At 45.5% G+C, this 25719-nt stretch overlaps 2 protein-coding genes and 1 pseudogene across 6 annotated transcripts in view; 1 reads left to right on the forward strand and 2 right to left on the reverse strand.

Annotated features, from left to right (window-relative positions):
• Nucleotides 1–558: 558 nt before the first annotated feature.
• Nucleotides 559–6863, reverse strand: RPLP0 (ribosomal protein lateral stalk subunit P0). Its single transcript, XM_080985570.1, has 8 exons — nucleotides 6820–6863; nucleotides 6624–6728; nucleotides 4788–4963; nucleotides 4081–4168; nucleotides 3169–3315; nucleotides 2262–2447; nucleotides 1735–1875; nucleotides 559–781 (listed from the first exon to the last, which is right to left on the reverse strand). The coding sequence occupies exons 2-8, from the start codon at nucleotides 6675–6677 to the stop codon at nucleotides 626–628; spliced, it is 948 nt and encodes a 315-aa protein (XP_080841696.1). The 5' UTR covers nucleotides 6678–6728; nucleotides 6820–6863; the 3' UTR covers nucleotides 559–625.
• Nucleotides 6864–10392: 3529 nt separating this feature from the next.
• Nucleotides 10393–25719, reverse strand: part of PXN (paxillin) — a 65871-nt gene continuing 50544 nt past the window's right edge. For 2 of the 4 annotated variants that reach the window (XM_080986198.1, XM_080986199.1), the window contains 8 exons: nucleotides 24509–24775; nucleotides 23179–23556; nucleotides 22239–22307; nucleotides 19621–19791; nucleotides 19075–19248; nucleotides 15855–15936; nucleotides 14908–15056; nucleotides 10393–14212 (listed from right to left, as the gene is read on the reverse strand). In XM_080986198.1, coding sequence (XP_080842324.1) covers nucleotides 13946–14212; nucleotides 14908–15056; nucleotides 15855–15936; nucleotides 19075–19248; nucleotides 19621–19791; nucleotides 22239–22307; nucleotides 23179–23556; nucleotides 24509–24775 — 1557 coding nt within the window. In that variant the 3' untranslated portion in view covers nucleotides 10393–13945. Of the gene's footprint in view, nucleotides 14213–14907; nucleotides 15057–15854; nucleotides 15937–19074; nucleotides 19249–19422; nucleotides 19491–19620; nucleotides 19792–22238; nucleotides 22308–23178; nucleotides 23557–24508; nucleotides 24776–25719 lie in introns of those variants that run through there. The other 2 variants (XM_080986200.1, XM_080986201.1) reach the window with 2 other exon arrangements.
• LOC308466012 (protein S100-A6 pseudogene) lies at nucleotides 19819–22223 on the forward strand (annotated as a pseudogene). Its single transcript has one exon. The product of its transcript is annotated as a protein S100-A6 pseudogene (transcript).

Here is a 25719-nt window from a genome sequence, read left to right on the forward strand (position 1 = left end):
TATCCTCACAACCCTTAAGATAGGCTGGACTTGTCCGGAAAAGCAGCTTGAAAATACTTATGTACATACATACAATATAGGATATTACCCAGGAGTTGGTCATTACTTATTATGTCCTCTCTTTTTTAGTTAACAATGGGGTTTTAGTTCTTCACCTCCGTGGGGCAAAGAATGAGCAATGCTGGGGCTTCACCCCATTCCAGCAACATCTAGCAGTCCAAAGGTTCCTTATCTCCAATTTACACATTCCTCCCTTAGTTTTCTGCTCAAGGGGTAAGAGGCTCAGGGCGAAACTACTCTGATATGCAAAATTGCAGATCATTCCAAGTTTCCTGAGCTGGAAAAAAAATTCTGAAAGCCTTGTTGCTTCAGATCAGGGAGGGCTAGAATTGTGGAAGGAAGTGGTCCCCTGAATTGTGGAAGGGGGAGGTCACTGTGGACCAGGCATGCATTCAGTTGAATAGCCCTGCCTTTATAACAGGAGGAGGGCCATAACCACTGAAGTTGATGCTTCCCCCTGGCAGAGGACTAACCAAGAATGATGACGCAACATGGGTGTGTAGAGAAGTACTTTTATTTTATTGTTTCATTCTGCTCCAACTGATTGGCAACAAAACTCTGAAAGTTAGTCGAAGAGACCGAATCCCATGTCCTCGTCAGACTCTTCAGACTCCTCCTTGGCCTCCACCTTGGCTGGGGCTGCTGCAGCAGGAGCTGCAGCCTCAGCTGCCACAGGGGCAGCAGTCACAAAAGCAGAAGGGTCAGCCAGGAAGGCCTTTACCTGCGGAGAAATTTTAAAAAAGCAAAGTCAGCTTCATACATCCCCCACTGGCACTTTGTGCCATGAACGGTTTCTGCTGGCAGGAATGTGTCACTTGAACTCGGATCATGTTTGCCTGGATAGAGAGGGGTGCTCAAGTGTGTAGAAACTAATGCATTTGTTGCTTCACCCACTTTTGCCTCTTGCCCTTCCCACCACTGGTACATGCACCACCATCAGAAGCAAATATAGCCCTACAGGTGAAAAGGGTTCCCCACCCCGATTCAAAAATAGACTTGAGCTCTCCTCTAAACAATCTCCCTATTTATGTTGGATCACGTTTGAAGGTATGGGGAACTATTGACCTTCCAGGTGTGTCTGAACTACAACTCCTATCATCTCTAACCCACGCTTGCTGGGGCACTTAAAACAGCTGGGGGGGGGGAGGTTTGGAGGAACCAAAGAATGGCTGATTAACTTGTGGTAGAATTTTCCCATGGGCTTCTCCAAACTTTCTGCAAAACCTGCCTCAAAGACTACAGTACAATCACAAGAAACCAGATTAAGTTGCAGTTCACACATAAGGTTTAATGTGAAAAATGTGATTTTTTTTTGGAGGGAGGGCAATAATACAACTTCCACACCTGTGAATTTCAGAGTCTTAAGCTGTCTGGTTTTACACTGACAACAGAGAATTCAAGGACTTCAGGGTTCACAGACTTATTACTATACCTAATAATTTCAAAACGAACAATATAATTGTAGCACAGTACCTGATGTGCTTGGGTGTTCGGTAATGTTTCAAAGTTGTACCTTGATGCACGCTATGTTAGCTTGCTCTCAATTACGTTTATATGTAAAATTCAAATAATATATGCACACATACAAAAAAGGAAAGCTGTAGCCACTGGAACCACTCTTGCCTATTCAACATTATGCACTCATCATCCAGTTCAACGTATCATCATCCTTACCTTGTCAGCTAATGGGAAAGAGTAATCAGTCTCTACAGCCACAGCCAGGACTCGTTTGTACCCATTGATGATGGAGTGGGGCACAGAGGCAACTGTCGGGTAGCCAATTTGCAGGCAAACACTGGCAACATTGCGAACACCCTGGTAGGAGAAAAAGTGCACGTCTTTACTCCTGTTCATCCCAAGGCAATTTCAATATGTTTTAGGTGCTCCCTTTACTCTCCCAAATTCACAATGCAAAATGAACAACTTCTGGCATTTGTACTTCCCAACTGTAGCCTAGTGACTTCAAACTAGGTACACCCATACAAAGGAAGCAATTTTCAGAGCTGCTTCTGGAACACTCACAACACAATCCTATACATGCCTTTTGAGAAGTCCTATCAAATTCAGTGGGGCTTACTCCTAGGATAAGTGGATATGGGATGGTCAACTTCAGGCACAACAAAGCTGCCTTCCACTGAATCAGACCACACCAAGCCAAGGCAGACCACTTGACCATGCAAATCAAAAGAGGCATCACTTACTTCCAAGAAGCGCCCATGCAGGGTCTCTTCAGTGATGTCTAGGACTTCAGGGCTGTAAATGCTGCCATTATCAAACACCTGCTGTATGACGAGCCCAAAGGAGAAGGGGGAGATGTTCAACATGTTCAGCAAGGTGGCTTCGCTAGCACCCACTTTGTCTCCGGTCTTGATCAACTGCACATCACTCTGAGAAAAAAAAGGGGGAGAAAGACCAGCAAATTCAACAGCAGCTTCTTTACAAGAACAATAATTGTACACCATCTCAGCAAGGTGATATATGTTTAGTCCAGTTGAGTCAGAAGTGCTGAAAGGAGAAAACAACACGCTCTCCTGTCAGGCTGGCTAAGGCCAAGTCCCTCTTGGTCCCTCTGCTTCATTCATTTCAAACAGTGAGTCATGTCAAGTACTTTTGCAGAAAGTGAGTATCATTCACACACACCACTTATATTTTGAAAAATTAACAAAAGGAAAGAAACATAATCAGCTCATGTTAACAATAAATCATTCCTGACTTATTATTTTACGCTTACATATTGCCCTTCATTCAAGGAACACAGGGTGGTTTACAATATAGAAAGACAAAAATATATCACATAATTACAAACAAAACAATAACCCCCTATACACACTTAAGACAATTTATTAATATAAGCTGCCCTACAAGCCAAACAAAATTGACAATGGTTAAGATACACGTTGAAACGTAGAAAGGTCAGTGAGATCTTCAGACCACCAAATGGGGGTTTATCCTTCCAGCCTTGGGAGTATACATTACTATTAGTGCTCCTTGTCCTGCTACCCCTTTTAACTTGCCCTTCTTCTCATGAAAACCTGGGGTAGCTAATTTTTTTTAAAAAAGCAATAGAAGTATAAGCACAATCACCATAGACAGCCACTAAGTACTCACCAGAATTTCAATGGTGCCTCTGGAGATCTTGGTGGTGATGCCCAAAGCCTGGAAAAAGGAGGTCTTCTCAGGGCCAAGGCCGGTGTTTTGAGCTGGCACAGTGACCTCACAGGGGGCAATGGCACCTGCACGAGCAGCAGCTGGTACCTGAGGGAGGGAAAAAACCCAAGTCATCCTTGGCACTGAATGTTGGGAGGATTCAGGAACGAAGAAAGTACTTCTTCAAAGAGGCGAAATTAACTATGGAATTCCGCTCCCACAGGAGACAGTGATGGTCCCCAACGTGGGAGGCTTTTAAAGACAATTTAATAAATTAATGGATAAGGCTAGTCACAGTGGCTGCTGTTCTTCCACTACTGGAGGCAGTAAGCTTCTGAATTTCAGTTGCTGGAAACCACAGGAGGGGAGTGTCCTTGCACTCAAGTCCCACTTGCAGGCTTCCCACTGGAGCATCTGGTTGGCAACTGTAAGAACAGGGCACTGGACTATATGGGCCTAATCCAGCAAGCTCTTATTATTTCCTTATCACTGAGGTCCAGCTCCAACGGCCTTCTGGTGATTCCATCACTGTGAGAAGTGAGATTACAGGGAACCAGGCAGAGGGTCTTTTCAGTGGTGGCGCCCGCCCTGTGGAATGACCTCTCATCAGGGAAATAAACAACTATCTGACTTTTAGAAGACATCTGAAGGCAGCCCTGTTTCGGGAAGTTTTTAATGACTGATGTTTTAATGCATTAATATTTTGTTGGCAGCCGCCCAGCGTGGCTGGGGAAACCCAGCCAGAAGGCCGGGGTATAAATATTAAATTGTTGTTGTTATATCAGATGTACTCTACAACATCTGGAGACCACCAGGTTGGGGCAATTTAGGTGAAAAGAGCCACTCTCTTCCTCCTAAGTGGTTACCACTTACCTTGTTGGCCAACAACATGTCCCTGATTTCAGTCAGATCCTCCTTGGTGAACACGAAGCCCACATTACCACGGATATGAGGCAGAAGCCTAAAGAGAAACAAGGCATGTTCTATTAGCAACATCCAATTTCTAACCTGGTTTCTTTATAAACAAACAAAAATTATAGGCAGGTAACAATAACATCCAGCTGTAGAACTAACAAATTTTACATACATGCTCTCAATAACCTTTGCAACAACCCTTTAAGGTAGGACAGTATTATCCCTATACAGTGGTGCCTCGCAAGACGAAATTAATCCATTCCGCGAGTCTCTTCGTCTTGCGGTTTTTTCGTCTTGCGAAGCATGGCTATTAGCGGCTTAGTGGCTATTAACGGCTTAGCAGCTTTAAGAAAAAGGAAACAAATTCGCAAGAAATCGCAAGACGTTTCGTCTTGCGAAGCAAGCCCATCGGGAAATTTGTCTTGCGGAACGCCCCAAAAAACGGAAAACTCTTTCGTCTAGCGAGTTTTTCATCTTGCGAGGCATTTGTCTTGCGGGGCACCACTGTACTGCAGAGACTGGCCGCGAGACTGATAGAGGGTCATCTAGTGAATTTGCAGCTCAAGCACACTTTGAACAAAGGACTTACTGGCTCAATCTTATTTTAAAAATGCATTTTTTTTACAGCTAATGCAAAGGAATCTAGGAAATGCTGCATCACTAACTTTTCCAGAGCAGGGTTGTTTTCCAGATGTCCCCGGATTGCCTTGCGCATCATGGTGTTCTTCCCCATCAGGACCACGGCCTTCCCACGCAAGGACATGCGGATTTGCTGCATCTGCTTGGAACCGACATTGTCTGCTCCCACAATGAAGCATTTTGGATAGTCGTCCAAGAGTTGCTGCGGAAAGAAAGCAAACCCTGAGAAAACCTTTTCAAACTTAGGGCTGGCACATTGTCTGCTTGCAGTAAGATGCAGATACCAAACATCAAACAGGGGTAACGTTTAAATTTTAAAAATTAACTCGGAACAGAAAGTGCTGGCTTTCTCTGTGGCACACAATCAAGTTAACACATACAAATCACTTTTAACGCTTACGAAATTCTGCATATAGCCTAATTAGTAACAGTAACAATACTTAGCATTTTTGTGCGTTGTGTTTCATATACATTATCTTGCCCATTACTACACCATTCCTGTAGTCAAATTTATGCTGATTATGATCTATGGGCCAACTGTGGTCACACTTTATTGTACACACTCAGAGGGACCATCAGATTCCTGCTTCTCATATTATAATCTCGGATACTGCAACATGATAGTACAATCTAGGCCCTGCTCCAACCATGCATCACTGAAAGGGTCTGGCTACAATCCCACATTATTCTGTATGCACTGAGAGATCCTTATTCTTAAGACTCCAACATTTCAGACTTGAGACGATGCTGCAACATAGGGACAGAGCTGTATGGTGTGGTGAGCCCATAGAATTTGCTAGGTGATTCAGTGATGGCCACCAACTTTGGCTGTTTTAAATGGGGAATAAACAGATTCATGGAGAATAAGGCTATCAGCGGCTACTAATCATGGAGACAATATCATTCAGAATAACAAGTGGGCAGAGTTGTGCTTGTGTCCTGCATGCAGGCTTCCCATTAGCATCTGGTTGCCCACTATGAAAACAGTATTTTGGACAGATGGGCCTTTGGTCTCACCCAGCAGGTTTGGTCTTATACACTCAACTTAAATAGAAAAGCACCCTGTACATAGGGAAATGTTTTTTAATTGTCTATTGTTATTCCTGCTGCTGCTTTTGAAACTAAAGTTTTTTGCAGAATATACAAAGAGGGTTACTTTCACCAGAGTAGACTATACTGCTTTGCGATTACAGTAATTTATTACTTTTTAAAAAGTGCTCTCTCTACCTGGTGAAAGAATGCATCTCCTACTGCCTATTACTTTCCCAACTTAATTTCTGTGCCCAATAGTTTTCGAGGCAAATCATACAATGTACTTATAATCATAGGCATCTCTCTTAATTACATGATTCCTACAAGGTGTAATGTAAGGTGCTTATGCTCTGCCTCCAGAGTCTAAGGGAGCAATGTCTCTGAATACCAGTTGCTGTAAACCACACAAGGGAAAAGGGCTGTTGTGCTCAAATCCTGCTTGCGGGTTTCATGCTGAACTAAGATGGAACACTGGCCTTGTCCAACAAGGCTCTTTTTATGTTAGACCTATTGATGATGATACTGCTTTAAGGTTTGTTGCTGTTTTAAAAATCAAGCACGAGATAAATTCCATGAAGTGATAAATAATAATAATGAGCCAGTGTTCTTCTTAAATCTTATTTTATTACTTTACACGGCGCCCAAAGGATTTATTTTATGAGGCACCTAATGGATGCTAGGAACTAATGGTACTTTTTACATGCTCAGAGACACCCACGCCGGCATCTTTTTTCTTGTTTTTCACTTGTGCCACAGAGAAAAGGTTTCCAACGGGAGAAATAAGAACATCAGCCCTGCTCCCCCTCGCCCAAGCCACCAGAAGGACTCACGATGATCTTGAGGAAGTAGTTTGACTTCCACGTGGCTCGGTCTTCCCTGGGCATCGCGGTGACCCAAGGATCGCACGGCAGCGGTTTAAAGACTCCGGTGTTTCTCTACAGAGGACAGACAAAAGAGGCGCCGGTTAGGCCCGGCCCCACCTAGGCCCCAAAGGCCTCCCCGGCCCGCCGCCAGCAACACACCTACCTCACGAGGCCTCCGTGGAGCAAAAGAACTGGCCCCGCCCCCGCCCCACGCTTTTATAACGTCTCCGAGCGCCGCGGCCAATCGGCGGAGAGCAACAGCTTCCTCCTCCCCCTTCCTCTCGCTGCGGATTGGACAGGTCTGTCGATGACGAAAAGAAGCGGCGGGAGAGCGTGGGGGGGGGAGAAGAGCTATTCTCAGCTCTCATTGGCGTAAAGAGCCATCCTTCCAAATACCCAGAAACTTCCTCTCCCGCCTTTTAAAGGGAGAGGAAGCTTCGTAGTTGTGCAGGCTGAGAGAGGCATGCTCCCCCTGCTGGGGCCGAAACGCACATAGATGTAGAGAGAAAGATATAGGCCAGTGGTTTTCAGCCAGGGTGCCTTGAATGGTCAGGGGTGCTGCGGGCAACACTGGCCTCTGTCCTTCTTTCTTTCCCTCCCTTCCTCTGATGCCCTCTTGCATCTCTGCCTCTCAAAGGCTTGCATGGCTGTGTGATAGGAATTTTGAGGTCTTAAAGGTAAAGGGTCTGTTGTAAACAAAAATCTGCCCTTTTTCCCTTATGGGGTATCCAAGAGCCCATATAGAGTCCTTACGTAGGTTCCCTGTTGGTAGGAGAAAATAACAGAGGCCAACCAGAGAATATTGAGAAGCAAAGCAGCTAGTAAGCCTGATCTTTATTGATCTGTTGCAACAGGGTCCTCACTCACCACACACGAGGTCCAGTCGTGACCGACTCTGGGGTTGTGGCGCTCATCTCGCTTTATTGTCCGAGGGAGCCGGCGTACAGCTTCCAGGTCATGTGGCAAGCATGACTAAGCTGCTTCTGGCGAACCAGAGCAGCGCACAGAAATGCTGTTTACCTTCCTGCCGGAGCGGTACCTATTTATCTACTTGCACTTTGACGTGCTTTCGAACTGCTAGGTTGGCAGGAGCAGGGACCGAGCAACGGGAGCTCACCCCGTCACGGGGATTCAAACCGCTGACCTTCTGATCAGCAAGTCCTAGCCTCTGTGGTTTAACCCACAGCACCACCTGCGTCCCTATTTTGAGGTCTTAAGATATGTGTTAAATGTTCATAAGTGTACCAACCAAGCACATACATAGATCAGCACAGGAAGACCGACCTAGAACCATTTTTGATTCCCAAACTGTCTCAAACTGACCAAATGTTTTCTCTGCAAGGTCAAAGGAAAATGGAAAAGCCTCCCCATTGACTTTTCCTTTACAAATCCTGTATTAAGGTTTGAATAGGGTGAGCCTGTGACCTGACTCAGGAACTAAGTATTTATCATTACAAAGTATTTATCATTACAAAAGACCGGCCAGGCTTCCCAGGGTATCCAGTCAAATAAGCATGGCATCCAATCAAGTAACCTGCCAGACAGGAGATAAACAACATTCAAATTTCTGTTTTAGACCGCCTTTTCTGTGATATAGGTATGATGTATCTGGGGTGGTGGTCTTGAGCTACACCCCTTCTGTGATGATGTTTCTGGGGGTGGCCTTGATCTACAGGGTGGCAATTTCAAAATGTCTATATAAGGCCTTGCGCGCCATTGTTCTGGGTTCCTCCTCCCTCCTTCGTGTGGTGAGTGAGGACCCTGTTGCAACAGATCAATAAAGATCAGGCTTACTAGCTGCTTTGCTTCTCAATATTCTCTGGTTGGCCTCTGTTATTTTCTCCTACCAATAGGGAACCTACGTAAGGACTCTATATGGGGTCTTGGATACCCCATAAGGGGAAAAGGGCAGATTTTTGTTTACAACAGAGCATGGCTGTTGCAGCAGTCCTGGCTACAAACTTCCCAGGCGAATGGTGCCTCTGGGGCTAGCCAGGGGGTGCTTCCCAGGCCCTTGTGGGGCAGTGTGAGGAGGCACCTCTCTTTGCGGTGGGGGATGGCTTAGAGACCAGGAGCAGCAACTGTGGCTGCGCAGAGAACTTCCAAGGAGAAGGGAGAGGAGAGGAGGATGAGGGAACACTTCACAAGGGGAGGGTGTTCGAAAAAGGATGAGGGGCTGCCAGCTCTGCAGGCAAGGGGTGACATAACTGGGGTCCCAAGTCCCGCAGGGGTGCCACAGAAAGAATACAGTTTGGTCAAGGGAGCCATGGACCCCAAAAGGTTGAAAACCTCTGATCTAGGCTACAAATATATTTCTTTATTTCATCAGACAGACATATACCTCTTGATTGTAGGGGAAAACCTCAAAGCGGTTTACAAAAATGATTAAACAATATTTAGTTGCAAGAACAGTTACAAAAAATAAAACAATATAGGCAGGGACTTGCAACTTAAGTACGTGTATAGATTTACAAACACATGTAAATATGAGCCATCTTCCAACTATCCAAAGGGCTGCCCCATGGAAGATACAGCAAGCTTGTTGCTGCTCCAGATGGGAGGATCTGAACCAATAGATGCAAAATACAAGAAAGGAAATTCCAGCTGAACATTAGGGGGGGAAATTTTCTGAGGGCAAAAGCTGTTTTGACAGTGGAACATTCCACATATGACCTTGGAAGGTGGTGAACTCTCCCTTCAATGAAGGTTTTTAAGCAGTAGTTGGGTGGCCACCTGTCAGTGATTTATTAGAATTCCTGTATTGCAGGGGGTTGGACTAAATGACCCTTTGGGATCCTTTCAACTCTGTGATACTATATGAAAGAGGAATTTTTAAAAGCATTCAACTGGACCTCCAAAAAGTTTGTTCTGGATCCTGAAAGGTTGCAGTTCCTCACTAAATAAAACCTACTAATTCTACTATACCTTTTAGGCTTCCAAGCAGTTTATACTTTGCAAACGCCAAGTTACTAAACATTAAAATATAAACAGCCATTACTAAATATTTAAGGCTGGTAGCAGCTCTCCAGGGGTTCATGGAGGAAAGCTTCCCAGACCTTCTGCACGCAAGGCAGATACTCTGTTTCACAGTGAAGGCCCTTCCCTACAATATTGCTTGTATATGTAGGACAATAACCTTTTGCTTCTAGCATAGTGAATTCCCCCAGGCCAGTAAGTGAGCCCAAAGGTAAGATTTGAGATCTGAATGTTGTATTCAGTAAGCCCACAACTTATGCAGAGTTAACCTGTGCACATTTACCGCTTGGCAAAAAAAAATGGGGGGGAAATGGAAAGGGGGTGGGAGTACAAGAAATATGACTTTGGCAATCCTATCCTCCATTGAACCCAATTTTGGCTTTAGGTGTGATCCCTGGAACGTAGCCCCTGCGTAAGTTGCTGGCTGGCTTTCCCCCCAATGCAGAAAAAAAATGGTAAAGTATTTTATGGTGCAACAACATCATGGGAGAGGTGTTTCCAGCTGTCCCAGCCCCATGCCTTTCAAAGCCTTGTAGGCAGCTTCAGGAGAGGGATTGAAAGCAACATCATGAGAAGGGTGTTTCTAGGTCCAAAGTGAAACTGTCAAGCCCCTTGCCAGGAGGTGCAACATAATTAATGTTATATTTACAGTACTGAAATGTTGTGGGGGTTTGTATGCTGTTATATTTGCTACATTGCTGTTTTATTATGAAAGTGGGGTTTGCTTTTTTACTGTTTATTTAAGAAAGGCCACAACCAATGACACTGAAAATTATCATAAAATTTATTAGCATCATCACAGGAATTTTAAAAGTGGGGTAAAAAACCAGCAGAGTTAGAAGTTTACAAAAGGGGAAAACAGGAAGAGGGGAGAGAAATGTCATTCCACAGGAGAATCTCTCCTTCTCCTCCTTCCCAGAAGATCTGTTGAAGCTTTAATAGAGACCCACTTCATTCTGATGCATTTTAAAAAGTTAAACAAAAGAAAGAAAGAAACCGCGCCCCAGGCCTAAAATGTCACAAAGCTATGGTAGCAGAGTGGGTATTTTCAGAAAAACAATGGTGTATCTTCATCTGACACCCATCAGAGGCAGCACCAGGCCATTCCATCAGACTGCAATACCTCCTCATGCCCAGATCCATAAAAAACAACAACATCCCAGACTTCCAAAAGGCCCAACTTCACACAATTCTTTATAACCTGAGCAGCCTGGTACCAGCAAAACAATGCAGGCTTTCCTCTCCCACAAAACTGAAAGACCCACTCAGCCGCTCTCAGAATCACTTCGCCAGCTGACAGACTTTTTGTCCAATATTGTTTTTCATCATTCCCCAACCAAGGCCAGCTCCGGTTGCAAAGGACAAAATAGTGCCACTTCCCATTCCAGATAAAAAAAAGCCGACCAGAGTGGCAGCTGAATCAGACTTCAACGCTGGTGAGCAGGCGCATCTTCTGCTGCAGTTGAGGGCAGCAGGCTAGCTTATGGGATGTGGAGCTGGTGGCCCAGCACACCCAGCTCAGTCCATCCCCACCCTTCACTGTCCTCTGCCTGAGATCCTGTTCTCCACCCCATGTGAAATTCCCAGTTTACAGAGGCAAGCAGGTGCAGAAAAGTTATGGAAACAGCTATACAAAATCATGGCTCTTCCCTGCCCTGCCCCTAGTAGTTCGAGAAAAGCTCAATATTACTTTGGCTTGCCTGGGTGCTTGGTATGGTTATGTGGTGGCGAAGCAAGCACATGTGCATAGAAGTTGAGTGATCCAGACATGAGCTTTCAGGACAGCCTGCTGGTGCCAGTGTACAAATGGCCAGCTTGCAGCAGTGGAGGTGACCACATGCAAGAGAGGCAATAGGAATTGAGGGCACTCCTGGGCTGGAGTATGAGGATCCACAGGCCTGGCTACAGAGCCTCCAGCCCGCCAGGCCTCCCCCATTCATCCCACCAAACCACACCCACAGGGCATGTAAAGGCGCACTGGGGCCAAAGGGGGTTTGCAGTGCAAAGCACAGTTCGCAGCGCTTTGAAAAATGCTGGCATCAGCAGATTGTCAGGGCTTGCAAAGCATCGCACGTGGAGTTACACAAGGCCCAGAAGATCAGCAGAGACAAAAGTGTGTTTCTGCCAACACCTCCCATGCCATACTGCTGCCTGCTCCCTGGCTCAGTAGACAAGAGGTAAAGGCACCAGAGGACACATAGGTACAGCAGTGTGTGAACATACACACTGTGGAATACACTAGCACAGCAGTCTCACACTGCAAAGTTGAGTAATGGCACACTTGGGCAAAAAAAAAAAAAAAAAAAAAAAGGCTGGTCAACTATGTTAACACTATGTATGGGAGGGCTAAAACCACAGGCTCAGCATCAGCTTCTGAAACTGATTATGAAGCTTGACACCAAACGTGTAAGATTTGAGCTCTTTCTCCCTGCTGGAGTAACTTAAGACTCGCTTCAAAAAAATCTGCAGCTCTGATTTTGAGAGAAAGGCAAACAATTCCAAATACAGCAGTTTACAAGTTATTTTTTTAAAAAGAAATCTGTTCCAGTTGAGCTCTGATCAATAGAAAAGCTACTTAATAAGCAAAAATGAAATAAAACCACACATACACGCTCCTTGCACATTCCCCCTCTCCCACCCCAGTTTTAAAAAGACAATACTTGTCATGTTAATAGTTGTGTTTAACAAAGCACCAAAGGCTTGCGGGTGCAGGAACCAGCACAACCAGGGCCCTGCCCAGACATTGTCAGGTACGAAAGTCATCTGTTGAAAATCATTTCAAAAAACTAAAATTTTCAATACAAGAGATTTAAAAGTCATTTTGTTATGAATTCAAGACTCAATGTAGAAATCAGCATCTCCCCCAAACACACAGTATTCAGTTTGATAGCAAAAGTCATTCGCGCTCTCTCACACACACACAGACATAAAAACCACGAGAGGCAAGAAGAGAGAAAGAACACCCACACCCACACTGAGAAACTTATTATGTCAATAGAAAAAGAATTATTGCTCAGAACTGTGTTTCTCTAGGGCATATTTCACATGAGTGAGAGATGTGCTTGTGATTGCAAGAGAGAGAGACAGGCAAAAGAAGTCAATGCTGTTAAATGAAGCTTCTCTTGCCTTTTGGGAGAAAATCACAACACAGGCTACATCCCTGCCTAAAACCTGGTAAGGCTGGGATGCCTTGCTTCTCTGGATTGTCATATAAAACAAATACCACTTCCGCCCCACTGAGCACACCTTCACTCTCATGATTTCTCAGGAGTGTATGGCAGCAATGGTGGCAAAATTAACATCCCCAAATGGGGAGATGTCCTATTTGAAAAGGGTAGAAGTACAAACAAGAGTCAGCGATCCACTCTGTACATGCAGGTGGTGATAAAAAGGGGTCTTGGGCATTCTTCCAGTATCATTTGAACTTCATCTCCCTGGAGGGGGATGCAGACAGGAAAGAAGTTGCTCACCCAGTCCCAAGAGTCTTGCACAGATCAGTATCTGCCAATGTGGCCCTTGCCATGTGGAAGTGCAAGATGCGCTCTCTACTCTCTTTTGACCCTGCACAGTGTTCTTGGGAGAGGCAACTTAGGAAAACGGGAACCTGCCTTATACTGAGTCAGACCATTGGTCTATCAAGCTCAGTACTGTCCACACTGACTGGCAGCAGCTCTCTATGTTTTCGGACAGGGAGTCTCTCCCAGCTCTACCTGGAGATGCCAGCAACTGAACCTGGGGCCTTCTGCATGCAAAGCAGATGCTCTACCACTGAGCTACAGCCCTTCCCATTCCCCATTTCTAAGTAGAATCCATATTGGGGTTCTCAGCCCTCCTGACTATTTTAGCATTCTTGGGGAGGAGAATTAAATTCCACTGCCCCCAAGCTGAAACCCAAACCATTTTTATTTGACTGCCTGAACCTTTGCTACCAATGCAACCGAACAACTGATCAACCAACCACCACAACAACCAAACAGAGCCTCCCACTCAAACCGCCTTGACTTGGCTAAGCTGTCCATCTGGTGCATCAATGGCAGTCTCAGCATCTCCTTGCTAAAGCACAGCTTCTAAGTGAATGGTCCAATGTGATTTGTTCTCTGGATTTACCACTTTTCCAGAGCAGTGATAAGCATCTCATCCTGCCCCATCCCACCCCACCCTGACACACACACACACACACACACACACACACACACACACACCTCCTCTTCTCCTAGAATAGCCCACCAAGGCCACAGGTTGCCAAATTGTGGCAATGTCCAAAGAGTCAAGGTTTCCTGGAAAGGCAACAAAAACGATGCTGAATGTTGGCCTTAGCAGAAGAGTTTCACGAAGCAGTTCTGACAGTAGGGCTTGTCGTTCTGCTCCTTGAAGGTTCCTTTGTTGAGCTGCTTGAGACAGAAGGCACAGACGAAGTGCTCAGGGTGAAATTTCTTGGCCATCGCAGTGATGCAGCGGCCTGTGATGGGCTTCTGGCAGCCGGAGCACAGCGAGCCGCGGCGCTCGTGGTAATGCACCTCGCAGTAGGGCTGCCCGTCGTGTTCAAAGAAGCTGCCATTAATGAATGGAGTAAAACATTCCTGTGGAGGAGGAGGAGAAGCAAGACCGCAATCAGGTATCAGAGATGGGAAAACATGGCGCTAGTAGCTGAGGGCAGCTCCAGAGCTCAGCTCTGGAAAACCACTCACGGTAACAGCATGATAAGAAAACATCTATAACAAAATTAAGAACAGTTGTAACAAAATAGGTCATCCAAAACAGAATAGCTTTCATCAGGCATCTGTCTTAAAGAATACAATGATGGTGGCTGCATTATATCAATAAGCAAGGAGTTCCAAAGTACAGTACTGTCACACTGATGGAATAAGGTATCGTTTTTGCTGTTAGAGATAGGCACTTGTGGATGCACTCATCCTCCTGCTTCAGAGCCCTCTAGGGTTGCCAATCTTTCCGACCCCTCAGGCATATTTGCAAACTGGAGAAACTGTTGTGAGCATCATGCACTGCAACCATGCACGCTCATCTTCTCCTACCACCAGCAATTAAGTTTTTTTAAAGCCTCCTATTGTCTGCAATGAAAGGCTACTTACAAGCATAATTTCAGTAGGAGAAAGAAGGAACCCTGTGGGCACCAAGAAAGGCCTCCGCTGGCACTTGTGTGCCTGAGAGCACTGCATTGGTGACCCATAAATTACACCAAGACTGGTCAGGATGATAGATGTCCTCAGCTGGCTGAATGGAAAGGAAGGGGAATGAATTCCTGAAGTGCTCTTACCCGACAGACAAAACATTCAGGGTGCCAAAGGGTATTCAAGGCAGAGATATAGTTTTCCAAGATAGCCCGGGCACAGCCTCCACACTTAGGAGCAAACATGTCAAAGTAATCCTTGCGACAGTAGGCCTTGCCGTCCTTCTCGTGAAAACCTGCCAGGGCAGAGGAGTAAGCAGCAAAAAAGGAAAGAAGAAAATTAGTATTTGCCTGGCCTTTTTATTTTAGGAATTTATAAAATGTTTTTCCAGATCTGAATGCAGCACTCAAAAAAACATAGAAAACATTCGATAAAAATGAGCAAATTTACACCCCAAAATTACTGTTGTCATAAACAGAAACAGCCGTTTAAAAATTACACATATTTGTATGTAATAAAAAATTGGTGGGGGGACAGAAAGGGGGGAAAGAAGAAAAAAATAATAAACAAAAATAAAAGCCTAGACATAAAAGAAAGGCATCACCAAAAGATCCTAAGAAATGAAGAGGACCATCAAAGCTGGAATCAACACTCTTCATCATCAGGCAACTGCAAATGTGCAATCTGGTGTGCATTTCCCTGGGAGTAAGCCCTGCTGAATGGGGTTGGGCTTGCTTCCACGTAAACATGAACAGGATTGGACTTACCAAAGAAGAAGCCTATTGGGGCTGAGAACAGTGCTGTTACACTACACTTCCACTTCCTGGAGAGCAAGGCTACACGAGTCTATGCAATCCGAATGTCAGGGGGAGGATTGCCTGTGCTAAGCTTATTTATGTATGCCCATTACTGCCAGTGTCTGCAACATGAAGTAATGACTTGCATGGGAGAAATGGCAAATCTGAGCTGAAATTCCATTTGCAGCACTTGAATGTCAGCTCACAAGACCTCAAGCTCAATACCTTGGAAACAGTTTACACATTCGAAAATAAGCAAGCCATGCAAGCTGTGGATCAGCCCTCAGGGACCATACCTTCTGGGCCGAAGAATGCTCCGCACTGGGCACAGAAGAAATGCTCTGGGTGCCATGTCCTATCCAGCGCCGTCACCACTTTCTGATATAAAGAAACCATAAACCATGAATGAGTAGCCAAAACTTTATTTAAAAAAAAATTGCAAGGAAACACGGTGAGGGGATACAGATAGTAGATAAGACAAGAAGTGCATTTCAAGGAGAAGAAGGGAGGAATTAATGGAGGGAGGATGGATTAAGCCCAGAATTTCATGAACATGCCTTTCCGATCTCGATCTCTCTCCTGTTGCCTTTGGGAGGTCAATGAACTCCCCAGCAGTCGGATAGACACCCTGGGATGTGTACAGAGGTTAACTGGCTGATAGCTGTGGTCTGTCTGCTCATGGGCCCCACCCATGTAGAAAGCAAACAGAGGAAACAGTACACTAAGGCATAAATGAAGGATAAAACGAAGAAAAAGAGAATGGAGTGCAAAGATGTAGGTGAACAAAGCTCTTCTCCTCCCTTCAAGCACAAAATTGGGGATATAATTGATCCCTCTCCTTATCCCGCTGCAGTTTTTCAATACATCAGTTGTTGTGTTTAATGTGGCATCTGCAAATATGGCCAAGGATACAATCAAAGCCTGTTGTTATGAATCAATTCTAGTTTTCCATATTTTGCACACCCTTGGGCAAAATATGTCCGAATTACAGCCTAAGAAGTTGCAAGGGAACCCTTTACTTTTTACCCTGGATTGATCCTGAGATTCCTCAGGATTTTCCTGCCTGCTTTCCTGTCAAGCTATGCCACTCCCTCCACCAAGACTGGTTTCTTGGTGGCAGAGCGGAACCGACAAACCGAAGGGCATGAGCATTACCACTAGGAATGTAGAGAATTGCATCTTGCAAGTAGGTGAGGGATGTGGCAATTTAACTAAGCGGCATCTTCTGTGCAGTGTCCACTCTGAACCCTAGTTCAGTGCCAGTAAAATTGGCAGTCCTAAGGGAGAGGGGGCCTTTTCCATAGCTCAGTGGCATAGCACCAGCTTTGCACTCAAGAGTGCACAAGTTCAATCCCTGGTCAGGAAGGGCTGCAAGTATCCCCTGCCTGAAACTCTGGAAAGCTGCTGCCACTCAGTGTAGCAGTGCTGAGCTAGATGAACCAGTGGTTTGACCTAGCATAAGGCTCCTATGCTCCTTCTGATGAGACTGGCGGGTGAGGTGGGGAGAGAGACATATATGGGATTCTATGGTTATTTAATCTCACTTCCCTCACTTCGTTTTGACAGATCATCTCAATTTATTATATTTACAGAATCCAGCTGTTTCACATACAGTAGTACCTTGAATGCCTCCATTAACGAACATTTCAGAACCCGAACGCCAAAAACCCGGAAGCAAATGCTTCCATTTTCAAACGCACCTCGGAAGTCAAACGACTTCTGCTGCATGTTTTTCAATTTTCTCAATTGAAGTTGCAGGCACCCCTTTGCGCCTCGGTTTTCAAACGTTTCAAAACTCGAATGGTCTTCCAGAACGAATTACGTTCGAGAACCAAGGACAATGAGGGGGGATCCCATCGCTAACACCCAAGCTAACACTAGAATGGTGTCACTCAACCTGCCACATGGGGGCGTCTAACTCCTAGACTTGCTGTTCCCAATGTGTGTGTTGCCAGCCTCTAGTTGTGTCTGACTAAAGCATTTCCATATCAGACGAAAAGTAGCCACGTGTAAATAAATGTGGAAACTGATGCAGCAATGTTGATAACATGAACCCATGAGGTTGCTAGGAGCTCACTGGCCATTTTAAGGGAAGCCCATGCATGTATACAGGCAAGGGTGAAGAGTTCCACCCTCCCAGCAGCCCAAAGGCCATATTCCCTTGGGGAAAGTAGCCAGGGACTGCATGTATAATGGTACAAGCACATCCACATGCACACACACCCTCCCCATTCATTCACACACCCAGGTCACTTCATTTCTGTGCTGTGCAATGAGAAAGAGGCAGTAACAGTAGCACTGTATTTACTACGGAATGCAGAATTTGTATTGTATTTTTAAAAATGTTATTTTTGTTGGGATGCGGACAGGTATTTCGGTTGAAATATAAAGCATTATAAAAGTTAAACAGATAAATGATACACAGCAAGCAACCCATTAAGAAAGCAATCTCTTCCTCCATGAGCATCTCACTCCACCAGTCAGTGCACTGGTGTGGTTAGAGTGTAGAACTAGGTTCAAATCCCACTCAGCCATGAAGGCAACTGGGTGACCTTGGGCCAGTCATTCGGTCACAGTCTAACCCAGGGGTCAGCAAACTCACTGCACCTTGGGCCGGTGTCTCTAGCGCTGATCGCACAGTGGGCCGGAGAGTGGAGGAGCGCATGCGCACACACTATTTCCGGCGCACTTCTGAGTCAGAGGAGCACCGGGAATAGCTTGTGCGCAAGTGCACAGGCCTCCTCCGACCCGGATGTACACCAGAAATAATGCTTGCGCATGCACAAATAACGCTTATGCATGCGCTCAAGCTATTTCCGGTGCTCCTCCGACATGGAAGTTGGCAGCCGCGCAGTGCAGCACCGGCAAGAGCGAGCGGCGGGGTTCACCACAGGCCAGATAAACAAGTCCCTCAGGCCTTATCCAGCCTGTGAGCCTTAGTTTGGGGAGCCCTGGTCTAGCCTACCTCACACCATTGTTTTAAGGACAGGAAGGGGAGAACTGTGTATGCCACCTTTAACTCCTTGGAGGAAAGGTTGGGGTAGAAAAGTAGTAATAAAATAAATACTCTAAACCTTCTCGCCTTGTGATCTTATATGCACACAGAGATCAGAATTTACAAGATTACAGCTCAGCAATGGAGAAATTAATCCCTGATCAGATGGCCAGCACAAGGATTGGGGGAAGACTCTGAGGAAGGGAGGTTTAAATGTATCCTCCCCCATGAACCCCAACCCCGCTACTCAGCTGATTAGAAACTGCAGTTCAGCAGCATGGGGGTATGGGCAGGGCATGTGGAGAGCCTGTTGGGCTGGATGCATAGGAGACCTACATGCTGGAGGTGGGCCGAAACCCCCCACTGTGATTTAATTTTCTAAACCACAGTGACTAGGGTGGGATTACTGGCACCCACTGCACAAGCAAATGAAATGTGTGCATAGCTATGGGATCGGTAAGGTAGAAAGTGTAAGGCTGGACAGCCAGAGGAATAAGACGGCATAAACGCCATGGACTCACATCCAGGATAGGACCGTTGCAGTAGTAGCAGCGAGGAGAGAAGAGGTTGTGATAGTCCTTCTCGCAGTAGGGCTGGCCGTCACGCTCAAAGAAGTTGCGCGATCCTATCTCCTCCTGGCAGTGGGTGCAGACAAAATGTTCAGGGTGCCAAGTCTTCCCCATCGCCGTGACAACCTGGGAAAGAGAGAGGAAAAAACGGTCCTGGCTCCAGCAGATGCTCCACCTCTCAAGTATGGGCATCGTATATGTGACAAAGACATCAAAAAGCACAGAGTCTAGAACAAATGAGAGAGAACGTTCTACTAACAGGTGGATCCCTGGACTGGGGTAGCATGAAAACTGAATTACCTATCATCTCAGAAGAGGGCAGTCCCTCATGGGCAGGGTAGAGGTCACTGGAGGAGCTTACAGCGTACCTAGCCAGTGGATAAATAGAGTACTTCAGTTTCTTCAGCATCGCCAGTCCGTTCATCCATATGATTTTTTAAAGCCCTCCCAGTTGTAGCTTGAGACTCTCAACAAGTGGGGGTTGTCCTTCAGACTCACCTGTCCAGCAATTGGCTTCTTGCAGGCTCCACATACACCTTTGGCAACCGTTGCTACCCCGAGTTTATGCAAGTCTGACTGGAGGCTTCCGAGCATGCTATCCAACTGGCTGCCGGGCTTTGGAGAAGTCGTGGATGGGTAGTTGTTCCCACCTTTCCCTTGGGACATGAACTGCAACAACAGAGAGTCAAAGCAGAGACTATTAAAGTTAAGAACCATGCTAGAGTTCTTCTCTGCCTGTGGAAGTTCGCTGAGCCACCTCCTGCCTCCATTAACATATAACAGGAAGGACAGTGTAATTGCAGAAGCTGGTGAAGGGATCACAGTGAAGGCTAGGATGAATGGTTTCCAGCAGTTTTGTCAGAGCAAGTCTCCTCGAATCAACAGACCCATGGATTAGGTAGTCACAAGAAATGGCTCTTCCCATAGACAGATTAATGAAAATGGGAAGGCTGTGTGAGCTCAGAGTGTGCTTTCAAGTTTCCCAAGGTAAACACAATAAAACCATATTCCTAAATTAGATTTCTCTGCCAGTGCCACAATATGCAAGACATCCACACAATGACAATTCCAGCTCTAACATCAGCCAAAGGAATGTGTGACTTGGTTTAAGATCGTGAGATGTTACACCACAGTGTACTTTTGATTATAACACAGTCTATTGGTGGACCACTTCTCTTCCTGCCACTCAGCACTGGGCCATCTTGCTTCTGATCTCTCACCATGGCAGCACCTCTTGACCAAGCTACTGGCATGCTGGTTGTCACCTTCCACAATTACGCCGGCAAGGATGGCAATAAGAACACCCTAAGCAAGAAGGAATTGAAGGAGCTGATACAGAAGGAGCTCACCATTGGACCGAAATTGCAGGATGCAGAGATACAGGCATTAATAAAAGATCTGGACTGCAATGGGAACCAAGTGGTGAACTTCCAGGAATACATCATTTTCCTGGGTACCCTGGCAATGATTTACAACGAAGCTTTGAGTTCGTAAATGTACACCCTGGTGGGGTGTCATGGTTCGGGATTATACCTCTGTAGGCAGTTTCATGTCCAAAAAAATTTAATTTTCTATTGGTGTAAGTCCTTCTGTTCCAATTAACACATGGGGTGTAGGGACAGTTGGCAGATGGGATGCCTGTGCTGTTTTACAAGTCACACCTCACACTTACAAGAGCCTTTGATCCTCGCACATGTACACACTAACTACGCTATGCGTTTCTAGGGTTAAAGCAGAGATGGGGAAGCTTTGGGCCCTCCAGATGCCATTGAGCTACAACTCCCATCATCTCTTGAATTTGCTTCTGATGTTTAATTGTTTTTACCAATTTTTAAATGTGGTTTTATTTTATTTTTAATTGTATTCTTATTACGGAAAGTGTTTGCTACTTCGGGGGAAAGGGGCAGCATATAAATTTAATAAAACAAATAAATTAATCAAGCATCTAGAGAACATCAGGTTGGTGAAGGCTGCTCTGTGTGATGCCAAAGGACACAGAGTAGGTATTAGTCATTTACATAGCAGAACTTTTATTTATTATATTTGTATTCCACATTTATTATTCACTGATTATATTGGCTATCTAACTTTTCCTCCAGGGAGCTCAAGGTACGACAGGCATCCCCTGCCCCATTTTGTACTCACAATAACCCTGTGAGGTAGGCCAGGCTAAGAAATTGTGACAGGCCGACTGTCACGCAGTGAGCTTCATGAGTGGGTGGGGATTTCAACCCTAGCCTGCCAGCTCCTAGCCCAACACTCTAACCACTACACCATATTCTTCCATGAATGAAATCAAGGTGCTGTAAATACAAGTCTCCCATCAAGACACTGATTGGGCTTAGACCTGCTTAGCTTCAAAACGGTTGCTGTATAAAATGTTTTCAAACTATTCCCCCTGAACTTTTTACTGACTTGGTTAGAATGACAGGTTTACATGCAAGTCTGCAAATATTAGTAGTCTGTTCGTTTGTTTTTTACTAGCCCACCTGATCACACATGTTAGTTAGTCATGGCCTGAAAGAAGAGAGAGTAAGCCAGATTTTGTATGTCTTTTCCTGCTTGGTTAACCTGTGGTCAGTTTTTACTCATCACAGGTGACTGGTGATTGATAAGAATGGGGCACAGCATGCAGTTCTCCCAGAAAATGATTCTACTTTATTCCGGTGACATACATATGTTCAAGCAACACAGCAAAAAATAAAGGACAAGTCCTAAAAAACATATATTCTCTTCACTGGGATTGTTAAATATATTTGAGCATTTGATACCTTGTTTAAAAATGCCTCGCTCAATACATGCTGGGAAGACATTCATACTTTTTACTTGGTTAACTGCATGAACGTTTGTTGCTTCTTCTCCCATTCTCCAGCCACTAAACTCACATCCTTGAAAAGGTCATGCCACAAGCTCTGAAAAATCATGCTGGTTTTAAAAGACCTACTGTCACTTCCCAATGCTAATTAGAAACAAACAGGCTGAGCCTAAGGAAAAAGCACCAAATTGCATTTCTGCGGAAAACTTGCAATTCTACCAATGCAAGAATCAAATCTATGCCAAGAGAAGTGTTTCCCACACACCATGCTACAGAAAAAAAGAGAGAGAGGATGCCCTGCCTTCTCAGGAGTGGGAGGACGAACGGCAAGAACTTGGGAGCCCCATTCCGGAGGTGGAGCATATGAGACCTGAAAAGCATAATTCACAGTGAGTGCTAGCAGGCTGAAAGCTGCAGTGATGTGAGAAAGCCAGTAGAAAAGCCACTGGATGTGGATTCAGGGAAAGTCCTGCACCCCAGTCCTAGCTAAGTCATGAAGGGCTAGAGAGTCCAAACCTTCACATCTGTGAAATGGAAATAATGGCTGTCCTTTTAATGTATTACAAAGGTGTGTGAGATAAGGAAAGTCTATTTCGACTTTATACATAAGGTGGGTTTACCACCCATAACCTGTGTGGAGCCTTTTTTCTACAGTGAACTGGAACTGATCATTGCCTGGGATCATTGCCACTTGAAGGAGAAAGTTGAGCACTCAGCTATGTGGCATACAGGTGGTTCTGCAGCACTTTTAAAAATAAAAACACCAGCATGGAGCAAGTATGCAACCATACGAAAACCGTGGAGCATGAGGATTCGTAGGAAAAGCTCAGGTGCTCCCCAAAACCCTTGAACAGCTCACGAAGGCAATAAGTTTCTACGAGCCACAGAGAGACACATAGTAAGCTGCCTTACACAGACCGCTTCGTGCATCTAGCTCAGTCTTCACCCAACCGCTGCCCGCAATGTGGGCCATGCACTATTCCATTTGTGGCACTACTCCTAACTCCGCACACATGGCAGAGTATACTCATGTGTACTTAGCACCACTATGAAAGCTAAAATGTGTTTTCTGTCCTGAGCATCCAAATAGTTGCTCTTCCCTGTGAGCTCAGAATAAGCTTACGCCCAAACATTCAGTCTAAGAGGAGGACCCCCCCCCCCCAAATGAACAACCTTGTATCTGCTGGGCTCACATTGGCACTATTCTAGTAAGTCAGGAGCCCAAAGAAAGGAGACCATGCCTGTTCTGGTGGGAAGAATGAATCTTCATCCGTTTGACAACCAACTGACACCACCATCTTGGGAGGAGAGGCCACTTCAACTGGTTCTGCTGGGATCTGTGCCTGGGAAGGGGGGCATTCCTCCAGAAGCATTTCCCACTGGAGCAGAGGGTGAGGAGGTGGAGCTGATGGCACATAGCGCAGCTGGGGGACGTGCACAGATGGCGGTGGTGGCGGCGGCAAGGGAGGAGGTGGCGGCGGAGGGTGAGGGAGAGGAGGAGAGAAGGCAGCCTTGACAGAGGCAGCCTTTGAAACATCTTTAGGAAACTGTGGTGGGGGAGAGGGTGGAACAGCAATTGTCCTTCTTAGAGGGAGGGGTGACTCTGCAGGAATTATAACCTAGGAAGGAAGCAGGAAGAAAATATAAACAAGTCCAGAGGCACTTAGTCCAGAGGGATTGCATAGACCAAGGGGGAGAAAACATGAAATCAAAGAAGTGACTCACTCCTGAGTGTAGAGCCTTAGTCTGGACGCAAAACAAGCAGAAATTATAAAAAACTAATCCAATAATCAAGTATAATCAAACGTGAGGGGGAATAATAGCCAGAATCTGCCTTTATGGACTTTCAATCTGCAGAAACCTATGTGGCAATGAAATCATGTTTCATTTAGTAACAAATTGGAATATTGTTCTACTTCTGAGTGTGCCATACCTACAGAACAAAAATTAATAAATCCAGGGCCCCACACTCCTCATTTAAAATGCCTTCCAGTGAAAACAGGCTAGTTCCCATGTTCAAATAGAGGGATCTAGGTTACAAGCCAGCATGGAAAAACAGTAAGGGTGATCTGAGTCATCTAGACAAAAAGTAACTCTCCAGTAGGTTTCCAGCAGGTTTAACACTCAAGACACACTAAGACATTGCTGTTAATCATCTGGCCAACAAACCCATCTTGAATCCCCTTGCTTTCTCCTGGTGTTCAACGAAACAGTGGTGGTCAGGGGCGGATTCTTATTCATATAAGCATTCTGATGGCACATCTGTACTTTTCTCATTTCAGGAATTGCATGTGCTCATCTGCTACTCCAGAAGCTTGAGCTTGAGCTAGTCCCTGAGCATCCAGCATGGTTGATGCACACAGTAAGCTGTGAAGCTTACACAGCTGGCTGCTTCTCTTGGACCAAGAGGGTGAAAGGTAATTCCTGAGCATCTCGGTGATGTGGATTACCTCTCCACACTTGGAATGCTAACAAGTGCTGTACAGATGTGTTCTAAGCCATTTTCAATATACCAAATAGGAGACTCCTGGAGGAGAGACAAGAAAACCCACAAGGCATTACACTCTCTACCTTTTCTACCTGCTGACTACCATCTTGCTCTTTCTTCTGTGGCCTGGAGATAATGATGACTCCCTCGGTCATCCAGTTGTCTGGGCTTCTCCACTCCTCCTGTTCAGGTTTGCTGATGCCCAACCTGTCTTGCAGTTCCTCAATCAAGCGGTCTTGGGAGACCGTCTTGTGAAATATGGCTGGGCCCAGCTTGCGCCGTGGCGAGAGATCGCGGCACATCGGGTGCACGTGGGAAGTCTCTTTTGTCTGCTTGATTACAGATTTTATCTTAACAGGAGGGAAATGGCAGTTTCAGTACAAGAGCTGCAGTGGTAACAAAAACACAGGATGCACACGCTTCAAGCTCAAGAACGGTTAGTGACCAGGAGCAGGAAAAACAGCAGCCATTGCCTCTTCGAGGGGAGGGATGAAAACAACAACAACAAATCCTTTTGGCCCATCTCCAAGCAGCAAGTCAACCTTGAGAAAGGTCTTCCAAGGTCAGCCATGTCAGCTGAACAAACAGGACTGATTACAGAGAGCAAATAATTTGTTGTAGTAGGGGAAGGGCCATGGCTCAGTAGTTTACATGCTCTGCATGCAAAAAGGTCCCTGGTTCAATCCCCAGCATATCCAGGTAGGGCTTGAAAAGCCTGAAACCCTGAAGAGCTGCTCTTGCTAGACAGCATAGACAATACTGAGCTAGCTGGACCAATGGCCTGACTCATTGTAAGGTGGCGTCCTATGTTCCTAGGCCAAATGTGCTAGATCATGTGTTAGGAACAGCTTTAAAACACCACAACCAATGGCAGTATCTTCATGCACAGAGCACTGTAAATTCATGGAGGTGCTGGACTATCCCGCCCAGCCAGCTCAGTGAGAGCATCAAAGTGTACAGATTCATCAAGGTGTGAACCTCCCTGAGACCTGCGGGTATAGGGCGGTATACAAATTTAATAAATAATAATATTCATAATAATTTCATAGGTAGGAGAACAGATGCAGCATCAAAACAGTCTAATTTATGGTGGTTTGATTTTCTTGTAGCTTGACCTTTTATAGGTAATGTTCCACTACACCAGTTGCGCAAAACAAATAATCTAGCAAGTGGGTGGCTGTTAGGAAGAGATCCATTGAGTTCTAATTGTTATAAGCTTCCAAGGACCCTCTCTCTCTCCAGGCCACACTTTCCACTACTAAGAGGGATGAAAGTGGCTGGTATGTCATCACAA

This window comes from Podarcis pityusensis (genome assembly GCF_964106645.2).
Source record: "Podarcis pityusensis genome assembly, chromosome: 16".
NCBI classification, from domain to species: Eukaryota; Metazoa; Chordata; class Lepidosauria; order Squamata; family Lacertidae; genus Podarcis; species Podarcis pityusensis.